Here is a 20,006-nt window from a genome sequence, read left to right on the forward strand (position 1 = left end):
TGCCAAGCCTACTCATAATGATGCAACTAAGGCAACACATCCCTGGTGATAAGAATGTCACACCTCAAGGTATGGCACCACTGCTGATAAGAGTAACATGTCGTGAGATAAAGGGATGGCACCACTGCTGATAACACTAACATGTAAGATAAAGGTATGGCACCCCCCCTTGCTGATAACACTAACAAGTAAGATAAAGGTATGGCACCACTGCTGATAAGAGTCACACGTCGTGAGAAAAAGGCATAAAAAAACTCTCGCTGCTAAACAAGAGCGTATCGTTAAAGATAAAGGTGTAACATCCCTGCTGATAACAATCATATATCGTAAGATAAACGAGAAAAAAAAAGATGGGATCTGTGGGAAACAGATAAGAAGGGGAAGACTGAACAGGGCTAGAGCGATACGATAAATATGAGGACAGAGATTTGGGGAACTTTTTTTTTGTATTATTTTTTTGTCAAGGGAAATGGTATGCAGGGCTTGGCCAGGTACCCTGTTTATGTAAACGACACCCTGGTAAATGATGTCGAACTAACTACCAGTCTGGTCGTTTGGCGATCGGCAAGAGGAGCTGGAGGGGAGGAGGGAGGGAGGGAGGGAGGAGCGAGGGAGCTAGAGAGGCGGGTGGGTCGAGGGAAGGGGAGGAGATGGAGGGAGGGAGGGAGAGAGGGAGGGACGGTATGGGTGTCGTGGAATGCCACTGACGTGGGGAGGAAATGAGGTCTAGCGAGGTAAAGGTAGGGCTATCAGGGGCGAAGGCAAGAGTATTAGGGGTATGGGTAAGGCTGACATGCCAAGGTACGGGGCTACTGGGTAAAGGCGGGGCTCTTAAGGTTGAAAAACCCTGAGCTATGAGGGTGTGTGGGTAAGGCCTACCTGGGGAAGCGATGACTATCAGGGGGAAGTCAAGGGCTAACAGGAAAGAGTCAGGGTTGCCAGTACGAGGGCTGGGTTATCAGGGGAGAAGAAGCAGGGTTGCCAAGTGAGCAATCACGGCAAATCACCTTAGAAGAAGCGGCGTCTGTTTGGGGAGGGTCGGGTACATGTGTCTCCGGGGAGGGCGGCCTTTGGGGTTGGGTAGAGACGTTTGTACGGGGTAGAAAGAGGGATTTCCTCTCTCGTGGGGGAAGGGGGGGGGGACTGGTATGGAACGACAGGAATAAAACACGAGAGAGAGAGAGAGAGAGAGAGAGAGAGAGAGAGAGAGAGAGAGAGAGAGAGAGAGAGAGAGAGAGAGAGAGAGAGAGAGAGAGAGTAGGGACTGAAATTCTGGAAGGGGTGGACAATCAGTGGATGAAGATAGCTGCTAAGAGGTGATAAGGAAAGAAGGAAGGGAGGTAGGAGGGAATGAATGAATAAATGAATGAATGAATGAAGGAAGGAAGGAAGAAAGGAGGGAGGGCGGGAGGGAGAGAGGGGCCCTTAATGGGTTGAGGGTGGTGGACGGGTGTGGTGTGTGTGTGTGTGTGTGTGTGTGTGTGTGTGTGTGTGTGTGTGTGTGTGTGTGTGACGTGAGGGGTAACGGAGGGCATGAAGACTGCGACGCGCGCCGTGTGGAGGAGGAATGATGATGAAGAGGGGAGAGAACGGAGGGATGATGATGATGAAGGGGGGAGAGGAGGGCGGGATGATGATGATAATGAGGTGTGTGGGGGTGTGAGGTGGTGGTCCATCCAACCAGCACCGGGGGCAGGAGTATTGTTGGTGGGTCCCCCGCGGGGAGTCACCGTCGGTCATCAAGGCTGTATGTATTTTCACCTCGAGTGGCGGGGGTGTGTGGGGCTGGGCCGGCCCTCACCAGCGAGGGGTCAAGGTGCCACGCTGGTCTCCCGTCAGCCAGTCAGCCTCACCGTGGCACTGGTCGAGGCCAGGTGAGTTGGCGAGGTTGGCCAAGTGACTGGTAAGAGTGGCCAAGTGTGTGGTGAGGGTTGGCCAGGTGAGTGGTGGCCAGGTGAGCGCAGGGAGTACCTGGGTCATCACCATCGCGGGAACGCACTGCCACTCACCCCAGGCTATGTCCCTCCCTCGTACCCTGACAGCGGTTCCCCTACCGTCATTGCTGAACTACGCTAACACTAGCTGCACTCATCCAACACTCGCTAGACTACGCTAATACTCGCTACACTTCTTCAACACTCTCTAAACTACGCCAACAGTCGCTACACTTCTCCAACACTTGCTAGACTACGCTAACAATCGCTACACTACGCCAACAGTCGCTACATTCCTCCAACACTCGCTTAACTACGCCAACACTCGCAATATAACACCAACACTCTGTACACCCTCTGGACTTCACAAATATACCTCTGTACTCTAACAGCACCAGGCACACTCCCCTGACATTCACTGTGAGTTCTTTTTGGGGGGGAGACTGCTGTGGGAGAGTGCAGGGTGCTTCCAATTCCTCTCACTTATTTCCCTGCACTCGCCAAAATAAGAGAGAGAGGAAGTGGATCCACGCAACGTCAAGTGTCACCAACGTGTGGGGGAAAGTTGGAGGGAATATAGAGAGGAAACACGGGTGCTTTACACTTTCTCGTGGTCCTGTAACACCAGAGGAAGCAAACTTTACCCCACAACCCCCCAGAGGTCGACCTCCATCCACGACCCCCAGGCAGGAGGACACGATGACTTATGAGCGACTGGGAGCTGACTCAGCCGGGGCAACAAGAGGAGTAGGAGGAGGAGGAGGAGGAGGGAGGCGCTGATATCACCCGACCGGTGTTACTGTGGTGTTTAAGAGTGGTCAAGTCACGGGGCAAACTTATGGGGAGGAAAAGACGGGAGGTCCTTTGAAGCCAGAGAGTCCTGCGGGCCTACGGATGTGAGCAAGGACTCGTTATATACATACACACACACACACACACACACACACACACACACACACGTAACTGTGTCAAGCTTCAAGTGACAACCAGGACTGGACCCCGCTTTCAAAGACTGTGAATACGGCAGCGAGAGATGTGAAATCTGTCTAGTGTCGCGGCGGTGGTGCCGTGCCCCTCCCCAGTAAAAAGGAAACCCACAACACACACCTGGTAACCCCTTCCATTCCCAACCATACCACAAAGACGACACCAGCACATCAATTACACCTCATTACCAGTCCCGTGTACACCCTACAAACTCTCTCTCTCTCTCTCTCTCTCTCTCTCTCTCTCTCTCTCCACAATGCAAACGATACTCTCCCACGCCTCTGGCATCATGCATTCGGCTCCCATGACGCCTTCCCTCAACAGACCAACAAGCCAAGAGCTTCGGGCTGAGCCAGAGTAAACATACAGGTAACGTGAGCTCAATGACGAGGGGTCCTAGGGGACGCACCTACTGGGGGTCTTTGGGGACGACCCAGGGTTCCTACACCCACCCAGGGAGACCTGGTCCTGGTGTCTCTACCACTGCACCAAGACCTGGTCCTGGTGTCTCTACCACTGCACCAAGACCTGGTCCTGGTGTCTCTACCACTGCACCAAGACCTGGTCCTGGTGTCTCTACCACTGCACCAAGACCTGGTCCTGGTGTCTCTACCACTGCACCAAGACCTGGTCCTGGTGTCTCTACCACTGCACCAAGACCTGGTCCTGGTGTCTCTACCACTGCACCAAGACCTGGTCCTGGTGTCTCTACCACTGCACCAAGACCTGGTCCTGGTGTCTCTACCACTGCACCAAGACCTGGTCCTGGTGTCTCTACCACTGCACCAAGACCTGGTCCTGGTGTCTCTACCACTGCACCAAGACCTGGTCCTGGTGTCTCTACCACTGCACCAAGACCTGGTCCTGGTGTCTCTACCACTGCACCAAGACCTGGTCCTGGTGTCTCTACCACTGCACCAAGACCTGGTCCTGGTGTCTCTACCACTGCACCAAGACCTGGTCCTGGTGTCTCTACCACTGCACCAAGACCTGGTCCTGGTGTCTCTACCACTGCACCAAGACCTGGTCCTGGTGTCTCTACCACTGCACCAAGACCTGGTCCTGGTGTCTCTACCACTGCACCAAGACCTGGTCCTGGTGTCTCTACCACTGCACCAAGACCTGGTCCTGGTGTCTCTACCACTGCACCAAGACCTGGTCCTGGTGTCTCTACCACTGCACCAAGACCTGGTCCTGGTGTCTCTACCACTGCACCAAGACCTGGTCCTGGTGTCTCTACCACTGCACCAAGACCTGGTCCTGGTGTCTCTACCACTGCACCAAGACCTGGTCCTGGTGTCTCTACCACTGCACCAAGACCTGGTCCTGGTGTCTCTACCACTGCACCAAGACCTGGTCCTGGTGTCTCTACCACTGCACCAAGACCTGGTCCTGGTGTCTCTACCACTGCACCAAGACCTGGTCCTGGTGTCTCTACCACTGCACCAAGACCTGGTCCTGGTGTCTCTACCACTGCACCAAGACCTGGTCCTGGTGTCTCTACCACTGCACCAAGACCTGGTCCTGGTGTCTCTACCACTGCACCAAGACCTGGTCCTGGTGTCTCTACCACTGCACCAAGACCTGGTCCTGGTGTCTCTACCACTGCACCAAGACCTGGTCCTGGTGTCTCTACCACTGCACCAAGACCTGGTCCTGGTGTCTCTACCACTGCACCAAGACCTGGTCCTGGTGTCTCTACCACTGCACCAAGACCTGGTCCTGGTGTCTCTACCACTGCACCAAGACCTGGTCCTGGTGTCTCTACCACTGCACCAAGACCTGGTCCTGGTGTCTCTACCACTGCACCAAGACCTGGTCCTGGTGTCTCTACCACTGCACCAAGACCTGGTCCTGGTGTCTCTACCACTGCACCAAGACCTGGTCCTGGTGTCTCTACCACTGCACCAAGACCTGGTCCTGGTGTCTCTACCACTGCACCAAGACCTGGTCCTGGTGTCTCTACCACTGCACCAAGACCTGGTCCTGGTGTCTCTACCACTGCACCAAGACCTGGTCCTGGTGTCTCTACCACTGCACCAAGACCTGGTCCTGGTGTCTCTACCACTGCACCAAGACCTGGTCCTGGTGTCTCTACCACTGCACCAAGACCTGGTCCTGGTGTCTCTACCACTGCACCAAGACCTGGTCCTGGTGTCTCTACCACTGCACCAAGACCTGGTCCTGGTGTCTCTACCACTGCACCAAGACCTGGTCCTGGTGTCTCTACCACTGCACCAAGACCTGGTCCTGGTGTCTCTACCACTGCACCAAGACCTGGTCCTGGTGTCTCTACCACTGCACCAAGACCTGGTCCTGGTGTCTCTACCACTGCACCAAGACCTGGTCCTGGTGTCTCTACCACTGCACCAAGACCTGGTCCTGGTGTCTCTACCACTGCACCAAGACCTGGTCCTGGTGTCTCTACCACTGCACCAAGACCTGGTCCTGGTGTCTCTACCACTGCACCAAGACCTGGTCCTGGTGTCTCTACCACTGCACCAAGACCTGGTCCTGGTGTCTCTACCACTGCACCAAGACCTGGTCCTGGTGTCTCTACCACTGCACCAAGACCTGGTCCTGGTGTCTCTACCACTGCACCAAGACCTGGTCCTGGTGTCTCTACCACTGCACCAAGACCTGGTCCTGGTGTCTCTACCACTGCACCAAGACCTGGTCCTGGTGTCTCTACCACTGCACCAAGACCTGGTCCTGGTGTCTCTACCACTGCACCAAGACCTGGTCCTGGTGTCTCTACCACTGCACCAAGACCTGGTCCTGGTGTCTCTACCACTGCACCAAGACCTGGTCCTGGTGTCTCTACCACTGCACCAAGACCTGGTCCTGGTGTCTCTACCACTGCACCAAGACCTGGTCCTGGTGTCTCTACCACTGCACCAAGACCTGGTCCTGGTGTCTCTACCACTGCACCAAGACCTGGTCCTGGTGTCTCTACCACTGCACCAAGACCTGGTCCTGGTGTCTCTACCACTGCACCAAGACCTGGTCCTGGTGTCTCTACCACTGCACCAAGACCTGGTCCTGGTGTCTCTACCACTGCACCAAGACCTGGTCCTGGTGTCTCTACCACTGCACCAAGACCTGGTCCTGGTGTCTCTACCACTGCACCAAGACCTGGTCCTGGTGTCTCTACCACTGCACCAAGACCTGGTCCTGGTGTCTCTACCACTGCACCAAGACCTGGTCCTGGTGTCTCTACCACTGCACCAAGACCTGGTCCTGGTGTCTCTACCACTGCACCAAGACCTGGTCCTGGTGTCTCTACCACTGCACCAAGACCTGGTCCTGGTGTCTCTACCACTGCACCAAGACCTGGTCCTGGTGTCTCTACCACTGCACCAAGACCTGGTCCTGGTGTCTCTACCACTGCACCAAGACCTGGTCCTGGTGTCTCTACCACTGCACCAAGACCTGGTCCTGGTGTCTCTACCACTGCACCAAGACCTGGTCCTGGTGTCTCTACCACTGCACCAAGACCTGGTCCTGGTGTCTCTACCACTGCACCAAGACCTGGTCCTGGTGTCTCTACCACTGCACCAAGACCTGGTCCTGGTGTCTCTACCACTGCACCAAGACCTGGTCCTGGTGTCTCTACCACTGCACCAAGACCTGGTCCTGGTGTCTCTACCAATGCACCAAGACCTGGTCCTGGTGTCTCTACCACTGCACCAAGACCTGGTCCTGGTGTCTCTACCACTGCACCAAGACCTGGTCCTGGTGTCTCTACCACTGCACCAAGACCTGGTCCTGGTGTCTCTACCACTGCACCAAGACCTGGTCCTGGTGTCTCTACCACTGCACCAAGACCTGGTCCTGGTGTCTCTACCACTGCACCAAGACCTGGTCCTGGTGTCTCTACCACTGCACCAAGACCTGGTCCTGGTGTCTCTACCACTGCACCAAGACCTGGTCCTGGTGTCTCTACCACTGCACCAAGACCTGGTCCTGGTGTCTCTACCACTGCACCAAGACCTGGTCCTGGTGTCTCTACCACTGCACCAAGACCTGGTCCTGGTGTCTCTACCACTGCACCAAGACCTGGTCCTGGTGTCTCTACCACTGCACCAAGACCTGGTCCTGGTGTCTCTACCACTGCACCAAGACCTAGTGCTGGTGACCCGAGGTCTCTACCACTGCACCAAGACCTGGTCCTGGTGTCTCTACCACTGCACCAAAACCGGGGGCCCCTGGTGCCCCCGGGGGTTTGGTTTTTTTTAAAAGGGCCCCCGGGGCCCCGGTTTTCCCCCTTTGGGGGCCCCCCAAACCAGGGCACCGCCTTTTGGGCCCCCTCCCACGCACTAAGCCCGGGCCCCCCCTGGTTTTTAAAAAACCAGAAAAAGAATGGGTAAAGGGTTTTTACCCTTTTGCACCAAGCCCCTGGTCCGGGCCCTGGGGGGGCGTGCCCCAAAAAAACACGACCTTTCGGGGCTCCCCTTTTTTCCCCGGTTTCTTTTTTCCGGGGCCCCCCCTTTTTTTTAACGACCCCCCAAACCCCCCCCTGGGAATTTTTCCCCCCCCTTTTTCCCCTAATCCCCCAACCCGGGCGGGGGGTAGGGTCAAAAACCCCCCCCCCTTTTTTTAAAACCAACCCCTAAAAACCCCCCCCCCTCACTAACCTTCCCCCCGCCCACCCAACCCTACCCTTCCTATACAGATTCCCCTCTCCTCCTTGCCTCCCTCATTATCCTCCTCTATTGCCTCATCATCCTCATTAAAAAAAAGGGGGGGGGGAGATGATGATGATGATGAGATATGAAACCCCTTGGGATGCTTGTAACCACCACAATGCACAAATGGTCCCCTCGGCACCCCACCGAAAGCGGGCCGGCGCCCCCGGGGGTTTGCTTTTCATTCATTCGAAACTACATGGTCTTCATGCGGACAGTACGCACGCGTAACACACCACTTGTGGCTCCACAGTACCGTACAGATGGTAGTACGTCCTGCTGTACAGATGGTAGTACGTCCTGCTGTACAGACGGTAGTACGTGCTGTTGTACAGATGGTAGTACATGCTGTTGTACAGACGGTAGTACGTCATGCTGTACAGATGGTAGTACGTGGTTGTACAGATGGTAGTACGTGCTGTTGTACAGACGGTAGTACGTTCTGATGTACAGATGGTAGTACGTGCTGTTGTACAGACGGTAGTACGTCCTGCTGTACAGACGGTAGTACGTGCTGTTGTACAGATGGTAGTACATGCTGTTGTACAGACGGTAGTACGTGCTGTTGTACAGACGGTAGTACGTCATGCTGTACAGACGGTAGTACGTGCTGTTGTACAGACGGTAGTACGTCATGCTGTACAGACGGTAGTACGTGGTTGTACAGATGGTAGTACGTGCTGTTGTACAGACGGTAGTACGTTCTGATGTACAGATGGTAGTACGTGGTTGTACAGATGGTAGTACGTGCTGTTGTACAGACGGTAGTACGTTCTGATGTACAGATGGTAGTACGTGCTGTTGTACAGACGGTAGTACGTCCTGCTGTACAGACGGTAGTACGTCCTGCTGTACAGACGGTAGTACGTCCTGCTGTACAGACGGTAGTACGTGCTGTTGTACAGATGGTAGTACGTCATGCTGTACAGACGGTAGTACGTCCTGCTGTACAGATGGTAGTGCGTCCTGCTGTACAGACGGTAGTACGTGCTGATGTACAGATGGTAGTACATGCTGTTGTACAGACGGTAGTACGTCCTGCCGTACAGACGGTAGTACATGCTGTTGTACAGACGGTAGTACGTCATGCTGTACAGACGGTAGTACGTGGTTGTACAGATGGTAGTACGTGCTGTTGTACAGACGGTAGTACGTGCTGTTGTACAGACGGTAGTACGTCCTGTTGTACAGACGGTAGTACGTCATGCTGTACAGACGGTAGTACGTGGTTGTACAGACGGTAGTACGTGCTGTTGTACAGACGGTAGTACGTGCTGTTGTACAGACGGTAGTACGTCCTGCTGTACAGACGGTAGTACGTCCTGCTGTACAGACGGTAGTACGTCCTGCTGTACAGATGGTATTACGTGCTGTTGTACAGACAGTAGGACGTGCTGCTGTGCAGATGGTGGTACGTGCTGTTGTACAGACGGTAGTACGTGCTGTTGTAGATGGTAGTACGTCCTGCTGTACAGACGGTAGTACGTGCTGTTGTACAGACGGTAGTACGTGCTGTTGTACAGATGGTACGTGCTGTTGTACAGACGGTAGTACGTCCTGCTGTACGGATGGTAGTACGTGCTGTTGTACAGACGGTAGTACGTGCTGTTGTACAGACGGTAGTACGTTCTGTTGTACAGATGGTACGTGGTGTTGTACAGACGGTAGTACGTTCTGTTGTACAGATGGTACGTGCTGTTGTACAGACGGTAGTACGTGCTGTTGTACAGACGGTAGTACGTCCTGCTGTACAGACGGTAGTACGTGCTGTTGTACAGACGGTAGTACGTCCTGCTGTACAGATGGTAGTACGTCCTGCCGTACAGACGGTAGTACGTTCTGTTGTACAGATGGTACGTGCTGTTGTCCAGACGGTAGTACGTGCTGTTGTACAGACGGTAGTACGTGCTGTTGTACAGACGGTAGTACGTCCTGCCGTACAGACGGTAGTACGTTCTGTTGTACAGATGGTACGTGCTGTTGTACAGACGGTAGTACGTGCTGCTGTACAGATGGTAGTACGTTCTGTTGTACAGACGGTACGTGCTGTTGAACAGATGGTAGTACGTACTGTTGTAGATGGTAGTACGTCCTGTTGTACAGACGGTAGTACGTGCTGTTGAGTTTCATGACGTCCTAGAGTAAGTTAAACGATATAAACACATCTGCATGTTAAGGAAATTGTGAACCTCTGGTTTTATGCAGAAGGTCGTACTCAAATGCAGGAGAGACAGGTTAGTGACACACACACACACACACACACACACAAAATACGTCTTAAGACCTCACAGGGACGCCTATTACCGCCAGTACAGGCATCTGTGCTAGCCAGCATCAGGTAGATTTAAAAAAGAAAAAAAAAAGAGACGATAGATTCTCAGCCACCACACCGTACACTAGCAATCTAGACACAGGATCTGTTTTTAAGGCGCGTCCTGTGTAAGGACAACATAACAGGAAACACTTAAAGGTGAGGAAAATTGCATGGAAGGTCCCTTAAACGACCTATACACGAATAGGCGCTTAACACTCTGGTCGTTCCCATACGTCGACTCTGTGTGTGTATGTGTATATTGAAGAACACTATTATCACGATAAAAGACAACTGAACCCTTAATAAGTTCACTTTACCGTGGTTTAAATATCATGACAACGGTATAAGACCCTTGCGTAGGTATGATGACTCGGCTTTTGACCTGACTCTTAAAGACGTGAGCGACCTGGGGCCTATATAACTGACGAGTGACGTCAGGATTGGCCATTACAGCGATGACTTGAGCTGATGTACTGTATGTCAAGACCCGACAGATGGATACACAACTGACGAGAACTTGTATGGCATTTCAGACCCGATCGCTCGCTTGGCTTTGCCTGATGATCACTGGCAACGAGAGACCATGTTAAGTGTAAGTGAGGCCATCGGCCATACAACCAGCGTAAGTGTGGCAAACATGCAGGCAGCCCCGCCCACCTCGGCCGCCGCCGCCAGTCGGCCCCGCCCCCCCTCCGTCGGTCTCTCTCTCTCCCCCTCTCTCCCCCTTCACCCCCCCCCCCCCCCCACGGCGCGGATGGCCGTTACTGCCACGCCCTCCAACTTAAAACATGTCACCACTAAGTCTAGTCGCTCCTACAAACGACATCTAACGCACTTCCCCAAAATCGGGGTTTAACAAAGAGAGAGAGAGAGAGAGAGAGAGAGAGAGAGAGAGAGAGAGAGAGAGAGAGAGAGAGAGAGAGAGAGAGAGAGAGAGGTCCCACCGATCTAAAATGGTCACTGATAAAAAAAGAAAAGAAAATGTATTCCATGGTGAAAAATTGCCTCGTAGTTAACTATCCTAGCCCATGATTGATAATTACCCCGGGTAATGAACCAATCTTGTCTTCCCCTCCTAATAACTCCTACACATATTACTAATTACCCGTCTAGCACCAGCGGATAACCTCGCCCCTACCTACTCTATCATACACGCCCCAGTTACCCCTCGCATGAAAACAGAGACTCCCGTCTACTTAAACCACCAGAGCCTCCCACAGTATCCTCCTCTTCTAGTTGGCATACAACCCCAGCATTTCCCTGCTTAGCAACCCAAGCCGACGCCTGACTAAAACGTCCAGAAAAACCCGTGGTGGATGGACTGTCCAATCTATATTGCGGGTCTTCATTTCGTTTAACTACGCTTCTTCTAAGCCCCTTAGGACCAACGAAACATCCTCCCTTGGCCTAAGTTGCCTTGTTACGCTATGCTTAAATTACAGGCCTTCCTCCTACTCAATTAGTTATTTAAACTTGCCGTCTCACTCTTAATTACACCCAGTTTAAAAGCCCAGCGTATGTATTCCCTTCCTGCCGCCTCTCCTCGGCGGTTCAAGCGAGTGAGGGGGTGTCCACCATCTAAGCTCGCCAGCCAACGGACACTGGGGGTGAGGGGCGGTTCGTTGGGGGTTCTGTTCCTCACACAAGGTAGAACTCGAGCGATCGTAGTTTTCACGAATGCTAACTCTCCTGGCGGTGCCTGGCTGGGCAGCTGCCAACAGTTTAATAATTCATCACGACTAATAAAACACTTCCAAGTGTGTAAGGTCTTGAAATGCGCAGTCCAGACATTTTAAAGGCACACTCACTCATGCTCACTGAGACAAATATACAATGACGCGTTTTTTCCCCCCTTAATCAAAGCCTAAGATTATCAGGGCATCTAAGTCACTACAAAATATTTTCATGTCCATTCAGAGAATATAAGTAATCATATGAGTCTCTTACATCATCCACTCGACCTTACTGCGTACATCCGGCAACACCGTGTGCAACCGGTTTCAAGGTCGTCTGAGGGAATGGGGGGCCTGGCGGGAGGGGGGGAGGGAGAAGCTCGACTCAGTTGCCAGTTCGTAGAAGAATATCAGACCTTTCACACTCGCACTTCTTATGCTAACCACAGAAATATGGCACGTACTTTAAACCATCAACTACTGATTTATGATTTCTCTTTTATCTTCCTTTCAGTCTAGTAAAAGATATATAGAGAGACACCATTACGTAAGCGCAGGGTGTGGGATATTTTTAGCCACGCCTCTAGTAACATGCGGCATCTATTGTTGGCCAGTATCAAGGCCACAGAGAAAATCAATTTGAGGGGTCTGCCGCCTTCGACGAGTGCTTGACGTGATACTACTGCATGACCACCCTAACTTGGGCGCCATGCACCTACAAACACGTTCCCCCCAAAAACTATGGTTTGATCACTCCCCAGGTGTGTTGCCAAGACATGAGTCACTCGACCAAGGCGGAGGAGGGAGGGAGGGCGTGGCCACACCTGGTAACCGAGCCGGGGTTTTACACTGTTCCTCGGTCTACGTTTTCCTTGCGTGCTGCGCACACTCCCCTCAAACTAGTTCTCTGTTCGCCGAATAAATAAACACTGCATGCCGCCGTGGGTGACACACCTCCCGCTCTTGTCACCTACAACAACGTAAAAACACATCCCATTTTATCTCCCTCCCCTCTGCCACGAGGGGTTGAGCTGTATCTGCTGGGTACGCCATAAAAACTTCTTAAAAGTAGTCTCCGCTCGCACAACCCACCCCACTACCTATGGGAGTACACGTGTTCATACTCTGCTCCGGGGGCGACCGATCCATTGAAGTTACCCCCACTAGAGATGAGTCAGAGAAAATGGACGTACAAACCCCCTTTACAGAAAACGAAATACATCATGCTTCACTTTTCTAGTTCGGGAGTCTCTCTCTTTTTTGTATCTAAAACGTCTGTTTGTTAGTAATCACCAATTTCTATGATTACAATATCGACTATCAGGCTTACCTTAACTGTCTGTCGAACGCGGGCATGTGACCATCGGTGATGGGAGAGGCCATTATGAGGTCTTGGGGGTAGAACTGGTCAAACTCAGAGGGTTCTGGTGAAGTCACGACCAAGGGCTTGGAGCTCTCATAGAAGGTAACGCGGACCTTAGAGGCGGGCTTCTGGTGCGTGCCTGTCTCGGTCCTGTAAACAAAACTCCAACTCAGCTATGATCGTAAAAGGGGTTGGCTGAGGAGAAATGAAAACACAAATAAAAGAGGAAAAGTATTAAATGAAAATGGGTAAAAAAAGAGGGGGAGGGGGGATGGGCACCTACTGTTATAAAGAATATTAAATAAACGAAAGAAAATAAATCGCAAGGAGCGAGACGGGTGATGACTTGTGGATGACGAGGGAGGGAGGGAGATACAGGTGGGGGAAAGTACAAAGTGTAAGAATGAAGTACAGCGGATGGATACAGGCCAATGTTGTAGCCGATGTAGAGCAAGAGGGAAGGAGCAATCGACAGCTGTTGGGGAGTCCTGTAGCTGAAGGGAAAGTATGACACATGTGACAGGGTGGAGGTGTTGTGAGATTACGAGATGAGTGTATCGAAGATACGAACACAAGAGATGAGGGAGGTATATATATATATATATATATATATATATATATATATATATATATATATATATATATATATATACACAGTGAGAATGGTGATGGAACAAAAGAAAGTGATGAGGCGACACTGTGCAACTGAAAATGGAAAGAAAACGAGGTTGCACAGAAAGAAAACTGTGTAGGTCTATCATGAGGGAGAATGTGGGAGGGGAGGGACCTTCATGGGAGGCGCATGAGGTGGAAACTGTGAATGGGAAGGGTACGTTCAGGGGACACACACGGTCCGGAGCTGGAGACACTGCTGACGGCGTTAAGGAGGAGGAGGAGGAGGAGGAGGAGGAGAAAAAAAACACTCAAATTTAAATGGTCTTAATCTTGACTTATACAAAGGGCTAACCTAATTACGATTATCCTTAATGAGGAGTTGAATAAAAAACAGTTAACACTTAAGTTATCAAATAAAGGCACTGCACAGTCACCCGCATTATTGACGTTCTGCGATGCACCTTGACCTGACCTTAATGAAGTACGTTGGCCGGTGTGTGTCTACGAGAGACGACATGCACAAAAAAAGGGGGTGGGGGAAGGTGAAGAACAAGTAAAACAAAAGGACGGACGAGGTATTACAAACACGGCGTCTACAGTACAAACACGAGGGGAGGGTGTGGGGGCGTCTACAATACGAACAGGAGTAAGGTTCACGGTACAAAAAAAAAAAAAGGGGGAGGGGTGTGTCTAAGGTATAAAAAAGGGGGGGTCTAAGGTTCAAAATGGGGGTCTAAGAAACAGAGGAGGAGGAAGAAACGGAAAGTTCAAATAAGAAAAGCCAAGGTATATATAAAACAAAAGGCAGGGGTGAAGAGGGGGGCAAGTTGACAGGGTCAGATGAGGCTAAAGGCAGCCCTAGCCCCTCTTCCGGGCATGGCCCCGTCCCGCCCCGCCCCGGCAGACGACGGGGGCAGGACTCTGACGAATAGTATATGTCGACGTGTGGTTCCTCGTGCCACACTCCTCCTCTACCACTGGTGTGTGGTGACCTTGTGGTAAGGGTGGTGACCTTGTGGTAGGTGTAATGTCCTTGTGGTAATGTGTGGTGACCTTGTGACCCCGTGGAGTGACTCTGTGGTGGGTGTGGTGACCCTGTGACCCCGTGGAGTGACTGTGGTAGGTGTGGTGAATTTGTGGTGCATGTGGTGACCTTGTGACCCGTGACGTTGTGGTAGGTGTGGTGACCTTGAAGCCCGTGGAGTGACCTTGCAAAGTGTTGACTGTGTGCAAGTGTGCTGACCTTGTGGTTCGTGCACTGACCTTGTGACTCATGTAGTGACCTTGTAACACGTGACTGTGTATCTGTGTGGTGACCATGTGACTCGCCTAGTGATGTTGTGGTACGTGTGGCGACCTTGTGATGCGTGTGGCGACCTTGTGGTGCGTGTGGTGACCTTGTGGTACGTGTGGCGACCTTGTGGTGCGTGTGGTGACATTGTGGTACGTGTGGCGACCTTGTGGCGCGTGTGGTGACATTGTGGTACGTGTGGCGACCTTGTGGTGCGTGTGGCGACCTTGTAGTGCGTGTGGTGACCTTGTGGTACGTGTGGCGACCTTTTGGTGCGTGTGGCGACCTTGTGGTGCGTGTGGTGACCTTGTGGTACGTGTGGCGACCTTGTGGTGCGTGTGGTGACCTTGTGGTATGTGTGGCGACCTTGTGGTGCGTGTGGTGACCTTGTGGTACGTGTGGCGACCTTGTGGTGCTTGTGGTGACCTTGTGGTACGTGTGGTAACCTTGTGGTGTGTGTGGTGACCTTGTGGTACGTGTGGCGACCTTGTGGTGTGTGTGGCGACCTTGTAGTACGTGTGGTAACCCTGTGGTGTGTATGTCTATCGTGACCTTGCGGTGCGTGAGATGACCTTACCTGGCGCGCATACATGCACACCAACACCGTGGCAACGGAGAAACGCAAATCAACTTCGGTGTTCCTTCACAACGTCACTGTCTTCAAGACAAACACCTCCTCAGGTCGGCCGAGTCTGGGTAGCACCGACGTGGCCGAGGGAGGTTGACAATCTGTGTAGGTCAGGGTACATGAGTACCTGTTGCTACACGTTCGTCCTCCCGCACCAGTAGGGAGTAGGGTCCGTGAGACCCCCCCCCCCCATCCCAGGTAGTGGCTCCATTGTTCCCAAGGCAGATGGACTGATTTTGTGGAGTGCGTAAAGCGGCGGGACCTAATTGGTCTGGCCACTCAGAGCTTTTCAGAAAGGATTAAAGATATCTAAAGACCCTACGGTTAGTCTGGCTAACAGGATGTATGATGCTGTTCCCCGTAAATAGGCTAAAACACACACACACTATTATATATATATATATATATATATATATATATATATATATATATATATATATATATATATATATGGAAGATTTGTACTCGAAAGGGCGACGGAGTCGGTGCTGGGGGTGTGGCCGACTCACGTCAACATCTGCAGGAGGGTGGCCGTCTCGTGCAACCCGGGCCACAGACTAGACGGGCGCGGTGCCGTGGTTCCCCACGCCCGCGACACACGCACGAGCAGCAGGCGGGACGTGAGGGTCACGTTGGTGCTGGTCCCGGATCCCAGGGTCAGGCTGGACGCGACGTTGGATGGCTGGGTCTCCCACCAGCCAGCCAGCCTGGGGCGGGCAAGCCCAGACCGTTGACGCTGAGCCAAGTCAGGCCAGTGTTGCTGTTCGGTGGTCGCCGCCGGGCCAAAACTCTTATCCTCACGCCCCGTCCGCCGCGTGGCCACGGCACCCCATCGACTACGGTAGCCCTGAGCACCACCAGCACAAGGGCTGTGCCTAAGGCTCCATGTAGCCATGTTCCGTGTGCCACACGGCGATGACGGTCGGCAACGAGCGTTATCGTCACTCCGGCAGCGAGGTTTGTCTCTCCTCAGGAGTCTCGTACATATCGCGTCAATTATCGTCTGGCTTCACAGTTTCTTTGCATTGTTCTGGCAGTAAACATAATAAACCCAGACGTGGCACTAAGCCCAACAGTTCCTGGTACCAACGTCCGTGATTCGAGCCAATATCCCCGCAGTTTACGACGACATCAAATATTTGGCGAGTAAGACCAAAATTCCGTTAGTTCTGCGCCACAGAGATAGATTTCTTTTTTTTTTTTTCATTGTTTCCAAGATAAGATGTGGTTTAATGACCCGTCATGTTTAACAGAAAGTGCTTGATATACTTGAGTCACACACACACACACACACACGAAGCCCGTATATCGACTGAAAAACTTGACTAAATCTTATTCTGAAACCCGGAAATACAGTATTGAACGGGCAAGCAATTGAATATCCCTTTCAAAAGTTGTGTCAAACATGTGTACGTGTTTTTTGTGCAGGCATGAATGAATGCGCAGGCATGTGTCTGCTTGTGAACGTGGATATCTGTGTTGTGTGAGTATGTTTATTTCAGCCCACAAACACCGTGTTACACCGTCCCTGGGTTCACCAGCGATTGCACTTCAGTGATATGTTCAGATTTTGACGCCCATAATCAACGGTAACGCCCGCCGCCCGTGCACCACCAAGTCTCCTTGAACGAAGAACGTCAGGAATGAAGAACGTCAGGGATAACGGTCAGGAATGAAGAACGTCAGGAATGAAGTCAGGAATGAAGAACGTCAGGAATGAAGAACATCAGGGATAACGGTCAGGAATGAAGAACGTCAGGAATGAAGTCAGGAATGAAGAACGTCAGGAATGAAGAACATCAAGGATAACGGTCAGGAATGAAGAACGTCAGGAATGAAGAACGTCAGGAACGGCACTGAAAACGCCTTTATGGTTATCATGCAGGGGCTGTGGCGCGCTGCCCAGTACCTGGGGTAATATCATTCGGTGAGTTGATTTGCCAAAAGTGGAAACAACACAATTCCCAAGAAAGCTGCGGCTGCGGCGGAGAAGGAGGAGAGCAACCATTTCCCATCTCCTCCCTCCCGAGTACGGTCAAGGTCAAACTTACACAATAAATGTATTTTGATGTAAGTAATGCAAGACAAATGCCCACTCGTTGAGACACCAAGGCTAAAGTATCTTAAAATATACCGTTAAGACTTAAAAAAAAAAAAAAAGAGAAAAAGACTAGACTTTAACAATACATATTTTCAGAACACAGGAGGAGGAGGTGGTACGTACTACATAAGTGCCATGACCAGAGGTAGGTATTGTCACCTTGGTCAACATTTAGGTTCCCACCTAAGCACACAGTCCCGAACACGACATTTACAGTGATGGTCCATAATTTCACTGCTACATACATCTACGTGTCACAAACCTTTCTATGTTTATTCATTCAAATTGCAATACATATCCTTTTTCTTTCTCTCTCTACATATCTTTGTGCTGATAGTATGTCAAAAACGATGCCAACGAATACTCGATCGAAAACCCTCCCCCAAATCCTGACCAAAACTCCTTTATAAACTGTTGGTCTACAGATTGAAGCAGTCACCCGTTATCGCCAGCCACAGAAAACCGGACTCACCAGCACACAAAAATTCCCCGATATTTACAAACTTGGCGTCTCCGTGAGCCTAAAATGGCGTCCTTGCAAACCTGGACCGACACACGAGGCTTTAAGATTTACGAAGATGACGTCACCGGCACGTGTACGACTGGAGCCAGTGGTCACGCATGTAACGGAGAAACTCGGGATATATTTATCCTCGTAGTAAACCATTATTCCACGTAAATAAAAGTAGATAACCGACACTAAGGCTGCTGTACCACACCAATTTAAGACACACGCCTAAGACGTTGGTGTGAACGCCCGCCTTTCTGCACGCAAAGCTGAGATTTCAATCCAAAGTATCCGGAGGTGTGCCTGTGAAAGCGCTTAGGAGTTACGATAAGATAGGGAGAGGTGGAGTGAGGTTAAGTTGGGTATGAAGTTAAAAAAAAAAATTAAGACAGGGTTACGTAAGTTGTGGTAAGGTTAGGCCAGGACTAGATGGGTAAAGTTAGGAATGGTAAAGTGAGATACGGTATGGTCAGGTTGTGGTTAGGTTAGGTTGTGGTTAGGTTAGGTTAGGTTGTAGTTTGGTTGGGCTAGGTTGTGATTAGGTTAAGCTAGGTTGTGGTTAGGTTAGGTAGATTAGGTTAGGCTAGGTTGTGGTTAGGTTAGGCTAGGTTGCGGTTGGCTTACGTTAGGTTAGGTGAGGTTGTGGTTAGGCCGTGCTAGAGTGTTATGAAGGTCGCCAAATTACGTTAGGACGGAGTGGGTGAGGTTAGAAGCCTCCGGGTGGGTTTTTATATGGAGGAGGGAGGCCCGAGCACTGATGTGTGATACCGATAAGACGCCCTGCCACTGACCAGCAGGGAAATAGGATGGGATAACGACCCGATATTGAACGGCAGGAAGGCATCACAAAATAGGCCTGTGGCCTCTCTTCCAAGATCCTCCCCTAAGGGGATGTTCGGTGCCAATAGTGAACCATTTACATGAATTAATAAAAGCCAATACTACTTTACTACCATACACCTAATTAGTTCTGAAATTAAGGATGAACACTTACAGTTATGTCACCCGTAACTGGTTTTTCTCTCTCTGTTCTTCATAACATCAGAGCAGTATAGGACAGAACAGGAAACCAGACCATGAAATGTTCTTATTTTGCTCCTCACGTTTCGAAAACAGCGGAACAAATCGAGAGACTGTCATAGCTTTTTATTATCATTATTTTCTAGTGAATCATGGGAAAAATCCTCCTGAAACGTACCACAGGGGAAAAAAAAAACATGCAATGAAACCTGATGATCTAACAATTACAGCAAATGTTTCAACGTCAATATTTCTTTTTTTCTTTTTTGGTCTTTTTTTTTTTTTGTTAGCTTACGGCAGGCTCGACCGCCTGGGCTGGAGAGAATACTATATAGTGGCTGCGGATTTCTGACAAGGGCATCACTGGGGAGATGTAGAGGCATTCACTACACACACACACACACACAGCTGCCCGACACAGATATTATTAACGCTGAGGTGAGGTGAGGGAATACGCAAAGATCTTGCACAATATCGAACGTACATTTTCGAGATAACGAATGTACTGACCGCTGGATTTAAGAATCGGGAGGTCATAAGGGTTGAAGGGAAAAAGAAAGAAAAAAAATGATACAATCTTCCCGAGATGGAAATTCCCGACCTTTCCATTCCTTTGTCGTTAACGTTATGTTTACGGGACTGAGAGAGAGAGAGAGAGAGAGAGAGAGAGAGAGAGAGAGAGAGAGAGAGAGAGAGAGAGAGAGAGAGAGAGAGAGAGAGAGAGAGAGAGTCCAGACCTCGGCGCTGGCTGCGCTACGCCAAACCTTCACACACTTATGTAGGCGAAGGGTTCCTTTCACGGGGGGGGGGGGGGAGAGAGAGAGAGAGAGAGAGAGAGAGAGAGAGAGAGAGAGAGAGAGAGAGAGAGAGAGAGAGAGAGAAGC

The 20,006-nt window shown here is 51.1% G+C and overlaps 1 protein-coding gene across 3 annotated transcripts in view; it reads right to left on the reverse strand.

Annotated features, from left to right (window-relative positions):
* The window catches only part of LOC139754522 (uncharacterized), a 730,441-nt gene that overhangs the window by 40,367 nt on the left and 670,068 nt on the right, over positions 1-20,006 (reverse strand). For 2 of the 3 annotated variants that reach the window (XM_071671829.1, XM_071671830.1), the window contains exon 4: positions 12,927-13,109. In XM_071671829.1, coding sequence (XP_071527930.1) covers positions 12,927-13,109 — 183 coding nt within the window. Of the gene's footprint in view, positions 1-12,926; positions 13,110-16,002; positions 16,409-20,006 lie in introns of those variants that run through there. The other variant, XM_071671831.1, reaches the window with a different exon arrangement.

Source organism: Panulirus ornatus, chromosome 17, assembly GCF_036320965.1.
Source record: "Panulirus ornatus isolate Po-2019 chromosome 17, ASM3632096v1, whole genome shotgun sequence".
Classification (NCBI taxonomy): Eukaryota; Metazoa; Arthropoda; class Malacostraca; order Decapoda; family Palinuridae; genus Panulirus; species Panulirus ornatus.